The 10,194-nt window shown below is 37.6% G+C and overlaps 1 protein-coding gene across 1 annotated transcript in view; it reads right to left on the minus strand.

Annotated features, from left to right (window-relative positions):
* The window catches only part of IPO11 (importin 11), a 333,438-nt gene extending 323,488 nt beyond the window's left edge, over positions 1-9,950 (minus strand). The window contains exon 1 of the mRNA XM_042782395.1: positions 9,813-9,950. Within this exon, the coding sequence (XP_042638329.1) occupies positions 9,813-9,950 (138 nt within the window). The remainder of the gene's footprint in view (positions 1-9,812) is intronic.
* Between the last annotated feature and the right edge of the window lie 244 nt (positions 9,951-10,194).

Genomic DNA, 10,194 nt, shown 5'->3' on the forward strand with positions numbered 1-10,194 from the left:
TACAGAGCACTTCACCCAACAGCAGCACAATATACATTCTTCTCCAGTGCACATGGAACATTTTCCAGGATAGACCATATGTTAGGCCATAAAGCAAGCCTTCATAAATTTAAAAACATTGAAACAGTGCAAAGCATCTTCTCAGATTATAATGCTATCAAATTAGAAATCAATAGGAAGATCAACAGAAAAAGAATAAACACATGGAAACTGAACAATACCCTCCTTGAGAAAGACTCAGTAAGAAAAGAAATAAAAACAGAAATTCAAAACTTCCTTGAACCAAACAAGAATGAAAACACAACATAACAAAATCTTTGGGACACAGCAAAAGCAGTTATCAGAGGCCAATTTATAGCAATAGATGCAAACATCAAAAAAGAAGAAAGAGGCAAAATCAACACTTTAAACCAACATCTCCAACAATTAGAAAAAGAACAGCAAGAAAAGCCCACAGTCACCAGAAGAAAGGAAATAATCAGGATTCAAGCAGAAATCAATGAAACAGAAAATAGAAGGGCAAAAAGAATTTGACTATTAACCACAAGGTTGACAGTTCAAACCTACCAGCTGCTCTGCAGAAAGAAAATGGGGCAACCTACTTCTGTAAAGATTCACAGCCTCAGAAACCCAACTTGCCATGAGTTGGAATCAACTTGATGACAATGAGTTTCCCACCATAAAATTTCAATATATACCTTCTAAATTGAAAAACAAAAAAGTATGCTCACCATAGCACAGATTCAAAGATTCTTAAGGAGTCAAAGCCCCTGTACTATATAATATGAAATAACCTATTTCAAAATACTCTCTTTATCAAAACTAGTATGCTTACAAATCAGTTTCTTAGCAGAACATTTTTAAACAATGTAAAGACAGATGCAATTATGATCAATTTCAACTCAGAATTGACCACAACTCAATTTATTCACTATATTAACGCAAACACTTAGCAGTCCTTGAACAGTACCAGAGAATCATCCTTATGAATGTCAAAGCCAAAAGTGTGCGGGAGGCGGGGGGGGGGGATCCATAATAAAAAATTAACTGCCGTCGAGTTGGATCCAACACATAGCAAGCCCTCCTTGGGTTTCCGAGTCTGTATCACTACGGAAGTAGATTGCCCAACCTTCCTTCTGAGGAGTACCTGGTAGGTTTGAACTGCCAGCCTTCTGGTTATCAGTCAAATGCCTTAGGCACTACACCACCAGTGCTCCCAAAGTGTGCAAAAGCAATCTAATAATCAATGAGAGAAAATATGATTCTTCTGTGATCTTTAAAATTTTTGTCAAAACATTAAAATGCTCTTACTGTAGATTATAAATGTATGGAGAAATGAAAAGAATATTAAAATCAATATTTATTTAATACACTATAATTTAAAACATTACAAACTATGAGAATTAAAGTGTTTTATTTCTTTGTAAAAAACACATTTCAAGCAATCAATGCATAAGACAAATGTAAGATATGTGGCATGCTCAGCAAACACTTACTGCTTGAAACTGTACTGTTTCTCAGACTAAAACAACTCAAATCCCCACAGTTGACTTCTACAATCTTGTGTAGGAAACTATCCAAGTCAAAAGTAATGACAGCATGTTATGGTGCCATGGTAAAAATGTATACACTCTGGTGGCATAGTGCCTAAGGCATTTGACTGCTAACCAGAAGGCTGGTGGTTCCAACCCACCAGCCACTCCTCAGAAGGAAGGTTGGGCAATCTACTTCTGTAGTGATACTGCCTCAGGAACCCAAGGAGGGGTCCTTATGAGTCAGATCCAACTCAATGGCAGTGGGTTTGGTTTGGGTTTAGTTGCTCGATGGCAGTGGGTATGTTACACAGAATCCTCCTTTAGAAAATCAAGTGTGCGTGAAAAAAAAGCATGTGTGTGTGTGTATGTTGTTGTTGTTGTTGCTTGCCGTCAAGTCAGGCCCGACTCATAGCGACCCCACCTTGGGTTTCCGAAGCAGTATCACTACGGAAGTAGGATTGCCCAACCTTATATGTGTGTATAAATATATAGGTGTGTGTGTATCAGAGTTGTAAAACTGCATTTATTCCTCAAGACCCCTATTATGAATTGAAATGTGTCCCCCAAAACTGTATGCTGTAAATCCTAACTTCTATGCCTGTGATTATAATCCTATCTGGGAATGGGTTATCTTCTTATGTTAGAGGCAGAATTGGTGTGAAGTATGCCTTGAGTCAATCTCTTACAAGATATAAAAGGAGCAGATTAAGCAGTAGAGATGGAAGAAGACACACCACATGGAGAGATCTGCAAGGAACCAGGAAACAAGCTAAAGAGACTAGGACTTTTCCCCAGAGCCAACAAAAAGAGAACACTTTCCCAAAGAGCCAGCTCCCTGAATTCAGACTTTCAGCCTCCTAAAATGGGAGAAAATAAATCTGTTTGTTAAAGACGCATACTTGTAGTATTTCTGTTATAGTAACACTAAATAACTAAGACAACCCCTTACAATTGAGTCAGTCACTTCTTGACTTTCCACTGCAACTACATTCACTCTTCCAATGCAATAGTCACATTCTCTTTTTGACACTTCAATTTCAGAAAGCAATGTTATGTCATCTGCATAACACAGGTTACTAATGACTCTTCCTCCAGTTTTGATGTGTACTCTCCTTATATAGGCCAGCTAGCTCCTCCAATCATTTGCTCAGCATAAAGACCAAATAAGTATGTAAAAAGAATACAACCCTTACATACACCTTTCCTGATTTTAAGCTATGCAGTATCAATCCTCTTGTTCTGTTCAAACAAATGACTATGTACAGGTTCCACATGAGCATAATTAAGTGTTTTGGAATTCTCATTCTTCACAACATGGAGAGGATTTGAAGTACTTACTGAGAAGATCAGAGGCTACAGCCTTCAGTATGGTTTATACCTTAACATAAAGAAAACAAAAATCTTCACAAATGGACTAATATACAAGATCATGATAAATGGAGGGAATACTGAACTTGTCAAGGACTTTATTTTTCTTGGGTCCACAATTAACACCCATGGAAGCAGCAGTCAAGAAATCAAATGACATACTGCATTGGACAAATCTACTGCAAAAGACCTCTTTAAAGTGTTCAAAGCCAAAGATAATCATCTTGAGGAATAAAATGCACCTGACCCAAACCGTATTTTCAATCTCCTCATACTCACAAGAAACCTAACAATGAATAAGGTAGACCAAAAAATTAATGTCTTGAATTACAGTGTTGGAAAACAGTACTGAATATATCATATAGACTGCCAGAAGAATGAACCAATCTGTACTGGAAAAAGTACAGCCAGAATGTTCCTTAGTCCAAGGATAACGACACTTTGTCTCACATACTTTGGACATGCTATCAGGAGCAATCAGTCCCTGAAGAAGGACAATATGCTTGACAAAGTGCAGAGTCAGTGAATAAGAGGAAGAACCTCAACAAGATGGATTGATAACACAGTGGTTTGTTTTCGATTTTTTTTTAATGCATTTTATTGAAAGACAATTTATGTACAGTGAAATACACAAAACTAAATAAAGTGACATGGAGGAGCTCTAGTAGCATAGTGCCTAAGGCACTTGATTGCTAACCAGAAGGCTGGCAGTTCAAACCCACCAGCCACTCCTCAGAAAGGAAGATGGGGCAATCTACTTCTGTAGTGATACTGTCTCGGAAACTCAAGGAGGGGTCGCTATGAGTCGAGTCCGACTCGACAGCACATAACAACACCAACAACAACAAAGTGACATGGGTCAATGTTTTGGGGTTTTTTTTTTTCTTTTTCTCTGTTTGCAGTGTTCCCACCCCTCCCCTCTCACTCCTGGCGAGCAACAAAGAAAATTTCCTTCCAGATATAAACCTTTCCTTGACTTTCCACAACAATGAACTAATACTGTATTTCTCCTTTTATGATTTACTTATTTCACTCAGCATAATGTCCTCCAAGTTCATCCGTATTATGCAGTGTTTTGCAGACTCTACATTATTCTTTAGTGCTGCATAGCATTCCATTATGTGTATGTACTATAGTTTGGTCATCCACTCTTCCACTGATGGGCACATAGGTTATTTCCATCTTTTTGCCATTGTAAATAGTGCTGTGATGAACATGAGGGTGAATATACTTGTTCCTGTCCTGGCTCTCACGACTCTAGGATATATACCTAGTAATGGGATTGCTGGGTCAAATGGTACCTCCAATTTTAGCTTTCTAAGGAATCACTATATTACTTTCCACAGTGGTTTTATCACTTCACAGTCCAAACAGCAGTATAGGAGAGTCCGAATCTCTCCACATCCCCACCAGCATTTATTTTCTGTCTCACTGAACCCTGTCATCAGTGCTGGGGTGAGATGGTATCTCACTGTTATTTCGATTTGCATCTCTCTGCTAGCCAGTAATTGTGAGCATGTCTTCACATATTAGCTGGCCACCTGCATATCCTCCTTAGTGAAGTGTCTATTCATGTCTTCTGCCCATTTTTCAATTGGGATTGTTAATTCCTTTGGTGTTAAATCTTAGAGATAAGTCCCTTGCCAGATATGTAATTATCAGCAAATATGAATTTGTTGCTGTCACTTTTGTTATGTGCTTTTTCATGGTGTTGATTTCTTTGTTCCACATAATTTTCTATGCTGCGCTCATTTTGTTTATGAATCGTGTTATCACTTTCTTCGTTGCTATTGTTTTAGTTTTGCTAACTATTCGTGCTGGTCCTCTTTTTTATTTTGATGTGAAGGTTTATCATTTTTCTTTGAAGTTACCCTGTGATTTATAGTTTTCTTCCCAAGTTTAGAACAGTCCATTCCACCTTATAGTTATCTTGATTTCCCTACCATCTAGAAGTTCAGTAACAACAGTTTTTTCCCCTCATCTTGGTTCATAGTTGTCCTCATTTGTCACTTGATGTCTCTGGTTCCCTGTTTACTATCTTGTAGGCTTATTTACTTTGGACACTTCCATAGCCGGGTTGGTTTCTGGGTTATATCATCATGTGTGTTAATGGTCAATTGTTGTTAGCTGTTCTTGCTTCTCTGTCCAAAGGGCTCCCTTTAGCATTTCTTGTAAGGTCAGTCTGGTTTTAACAAATTCCCTTAATTTCTGCTTATCTGGAAATGTCCTTATTTCACCCTCATATTTGAGGGACAGTTTTGCTGGGTATATAATTCTTGGTTGGAAATTTTTCTCTTTCAGGGTTTCACATATACCATCCCACTATCTTCTCACCTGCATGGTTTCTGCTGAGAAATCTGAGCTTAGTCTTGTTAGTTGCCCCTTGTAGGTAACTTTTCATTTTTCCCATGCTATTCTCAGGATTCTTTCTTTGTCTTTGGTTTTGATGAGTTTGATGATGACATGTCTTGGTGATTTTCTTTGGCGTCTATCCTGTTTGGAGTTCATTAGACTTCCTGAATGGATATATTCTCATCTTTCATCATACCAGGAAAATTCTCTTCCAACAAATCTTGGACAATTTTCTCAGTGGTTTTATTTTTCTCTTCCTGTTCTGGAATTCTGTTAAATGTAGGTTATTCCTTTTGATGGTATTCCACATGAACCTCAGGCTTTCTTCATTTTGTTTTGATCTTTTTTCTGATTTATCCCTTTCCGAAGAAGTGTTCAGGTATTTGCATTCTATCTCATTAATTCTGTCTTCCATTGATTCAATTCTGTTCCTCTGCCCATTCAATGTCTTATCTATTTCTGAAAATTTAGTATTAATCTACTGGATTTCTGTGTGTAGATTTTGTACCATTTCTAATTTTTCATTTATTTTGTCATTTTGTTCTTGTATTGTCTTTCAAATTTGTTGTATGGTTTTCTGTTTTCCTCAATTTTGTCAGTGTTTTCCTTGATCTGTCTCTCAACTTGTTGAAGATGCTGTTGTTATGTGCTGTCAAGTCAGACCAGATTCATGGTGACCCTCCTGGGGTTGCCAAGGCAGTATCACTACAGAAGTAGATTGCCCAACCTTCCTTCCAAGGAGTGGCTGGCGGATCTAAATATAATTCTTTTGAATTCCTTATCAGGGAGTTTCAATGCTGCGTCTTCCTCAAGGATGTGTTTTGGGTCTGGATCCTGGTCCCTTGTTTCTCTTGCTTTATCTTGCTTCTTTGTGTAGACTGTATGCTGTGTTGTCTACGAGGTATTGTGACATTTTTGTGTTTATATTTAATTGGTGACTGTATGTTGGAGTAACTTGCCCACATTTTCATTTTCTTTGTTTTGTTTGTATGTCATCTACCCAAGCAAGGTACTGTGCTGTGCTCTATTCACTAGTTGACAGCACTTATGTACTCACCACCTATTTCCTTTCCTGTTGTCAGCCTCTTGTATGTTCCTGCTGACCTTGGCAAACAGAGCCTATTCTTAGGTCCCTGGAATCTGAATTAGAATGCTATCACTTTAAAATCCAAAGTGGTTGCCACTTGTAAAGATTCAAAATGGCTGCGCCCTTGGTCATTTTAAATATCCAAAATAGCCACCACTAGTAAACATTCAAAATGATTGCACCCTTGGTCATATTAGATATCCAAAATGGCTGCTGCTTATAAACATTCAAAATGCCTACGCCCTCAGTCGCTTTAAATATCCAAAATGGCTGCTACTTATAAACAATCAAAATGGCTGCCCCCTCCAGACAGTGGAAAGTCAACAGCTCAGGTTATCTCCCTCCTTGTTGTTTCCCTTCCTAATCATAGACCACCAGCGCAGTCGTCCCTGCAGCCCTTGGTGACCAGGGCTGATCTTTAGGTCAATTCTCAGGAATATTTCCACTTGGAAATATTCAGGCTGTTGGTCCCGTCAGAGTAGCTGACAGTCTGCAGCTCTGATCTCTCTGTACTCACTGTTTTTGTTCAGGTTTTTCCACTGGTTGGTGCCTAATCCACTTCTGTGTAGTTCCTTTCAAAGCTCAGGGCTCCAGGATTATTTTTTGTATCACTGTCAATTGGTTTTACTTTTCTTTGTTGAAGATGGTCTGTGTAGTTTGTCTGCCTATTCCTCCATCTTACCAGAAGTCCAAAAAGAACTTTTCCTGACACAGTGGTTAAGTTTTAACAATAGGCTCAAACACAGCAATGATTATGAGATGGAGCATGACCAGGCAACGTTTTGTTCTCCTACACACAGGGTTCCAATACATCGTAACTGACTCCACAACACATAACAACATTTTAACACTTTACATGTCTACATTCCACTACAGATGGAGGTGTGACTTATGCCTGCAGGCCAGGACAGAGCCTAGCACAGCAGAGACTTCATAAATATCTATTGGCTACATGAGTAAGTGAATAGGAATACTGTAGAAATACTGGGGAAGTTGGCAGATCTCAGATTATTTCTGTTACACTTGGGGAATGAGGTCCAGCTGCAGATGTCAATCCAGGCAGAACTAGTCCGTAAGTCTGTATGTACTGGAACACAAGCCCGAGATCAGGTATTCAAATTCAGAAATCCTTAAGCTAGAATGGGAAGGCAGACCTCGTGATCTACTTACAAAAATCAGCCAATAAAAACACTACCAGTAACAACAGTCTAGTCTGTAACCGATCATAGGGATGGCACAACAGCAGCCAGTGTTTCATTGCACTGTACATAGGGTCACCATGAATCAGGAGCTAACTCAACAGCAGGTAGCACCACCACCAAAATTAACAGCAGAGGCCAAAAGAAATTAAATATGCCAAGACAATGAATTCCATTAAAAAAGACGACTAAAGTTATACACAGTGGCTGTTCAATTTATAATAATGTATTCCACCTAAAAAAAATTGTACTATCCTTTTAAGAAGTAAGTTACCGCTAGTAAAAATAAAAACAAAAAAGTTTTGTTGTTGTTGTTGTTAGCAGCTTTGGTAGCGTAGTTGCTAAGGCACTTGACTGCTAACCAGAAGGCTGGCGGTTCAAACCCACCAGCCACTCCTCAGAAGGAAGATGGGGCAATCTACTTCCGTAGTGATACTGCCTCAGAAACCCAAGAAGGGGTCGCTATGAGTCGGGGCCGACTCGATGGCATGTAACAACAACAACAACATCACTATGGAAGTAAATTGCCCAATCTTCCTTCCGAGAAGTGGCTGGTAGATTTGAACCGCCAGCCCTCTGGTTAGTAGTCAAATGCCTTAGGAACTATGCCACCAGAGCTCCTGATTTACATAATTTGGGCACAGTGTAAATCATTAGACAATATCTGAGTATCTTTACTCTCCTTATGTTTATTTAAATGAATAAGCTCTATAATTAGCCTTGTGGGTTTTTTTTTTTGTGGGTTTTTATTTTTTTTTTCCCCAGTCAAAAATGTAACATACTTTGGAATTTTTTTGTTTTAGTTTTAAGGTCCAGTGAATAACTAAAACTAAAATTTCTGAAGTATTTTACATTTTTGCCTGAAAAAACCCCAAGGCTAATTATAGAGCAAATTCATTTAAATAGACATATAGAGAGTAAAGATACTCAAAATATTGTCTAATGATTTACAGTGTCTAAATTTTGTAAATATGATTCTGAAATCATGTGAATATTTTATTTAGTGTCTTTAAAAATCAATCTTTTTATCTTTTTAACACTGAGCCAAACAGTCAATTTCCATGTTATATTCAGAACATCAAGTATAATTCTACTACAGTCATGATTACTATCTTCCTAAATTGAAGAAATAACTCAAACTGTTTTAGCTAAGAAATCAAAATATGTATGTTGATTGCTTTATCCTTTTTGCAAAATATGATAAACAATTTTGTTCTGAATTTTTACTAGGGTCACACATACTGGGTCAATTTTTTACTTAATTGGTAACATTACTGTCCTCATCAGAAACTAAATCTTAAACACTAATCAAAGCTCATAATTTTTCAAAGGAAAGAAGAATTGGGAGAGTCCTTCATCATAGAACAACTTCTTTCGCTCATTCTGGCACTGAACAAATAATTTTGATTAATTTGCCAAAAGCCATGAACTCACCAAAAGGGTAAAAGCGTATATTAATTAAATTACTACAGTATTTCCCATAACACCCAGGAAAAGAGCAGCTATCTCAAGAAAATGAAATTTTTAGAAGAAAAAGTAAAAAAAACAATGTATTAAAAGAAAATGCATTACCCCTGGAGCTCAACTTTTAACAAAACAATAGACTGGCCTATAAACTGAACACTTGGAAGGTACACACTCATTAGAACAACCAACCATACAAGATCAAAAGGACAGCAATAAAGCCCAGAAGGTGGGAAGAGATAGAAAAGAAGGACAAATGTAAACGGAAAACATGGAGTAAGTGGGAAGAGTGCTATCACATTGTGGGGATTCCAATCAATGTCATGAAACAAAAGGTATATGAATTGTTGAATGGAAAACCTATTCGCTCTGTAAACTTTCACCCAAATTACAACAAAAAGTTGAAAAGAAAAAAAAAAAAAAATGAATTACATTAAGTATGGTACACCTGACCCAACTGCTGTCATGCAACAGCCTGAACAATTCTGGCAACATAAAATAATCAGGGTACAGATGAAGACAAGACATGAAAGCATTCTACTTATATTCCTAAGGTCAGCATTAACATGCTAAAATCAATACAGCAGATGTTACCAATACTCTGCTTATTTATTCATTCATCCATCTGCAAATATTTCTCAAAGATGCTCAAAAGAAAAGCGATGCCCTGAATTAATAAGTTAATGGCAGTGGCAACGGCAGCTAAACACTTGGATCAGTTTCAGCTATAATTACTTCTTTAAAATAATTAAAATAACCATGTTTCCATTATTAAAAATAAAAGTAAATTATTTTAGAACAACTTACCAGCAACACTGAATAGAAACCTGGCTGTGTCTCCCACTGTTTCAACTGTTCCTCAGCTGGTTTTAACACAGCAGTATCCTGACTGGTGGCCTGCGTTAAGACCCGAAGAACAACAGTGCTGGCACTATGGAGATCCATGGAAACCTGGCAATGATAAGTTAACATACCTGAATGTACATTATACATAGTAAAAAATTAACAGTGGAGACAAATGATATAAAGAAAAATAATAGGAGAAAAAGTGTCAATGTACTGAATCACTCCTATACTTCAATCATTCACCTACTCTTTTGAGTTTCTGCCAGATTTGCATCTTTTCTACATAACTATTCTTGTTTTGGGGAGCTCTGGTAGCATAGTGGCTAAGGCACTTGACCGCTAA

Source organism: Orycteropus afer, unplaced genomic scaffold (assembly GCF_000298275.1).
Source record: "Orycteropus afer afer isolate SDZICR_OR568_19922 unplaced genomic scaffold, OryAfe1.0 scaffold00298, whole genome shotgun sequence".
Classification (NCBI taxonomy): Eukaryota; Metazoa; Chordata; class Mammalia; order Tubulidentata; family Orycteropodidae; genus Orycteropus; species Orycteropus afer.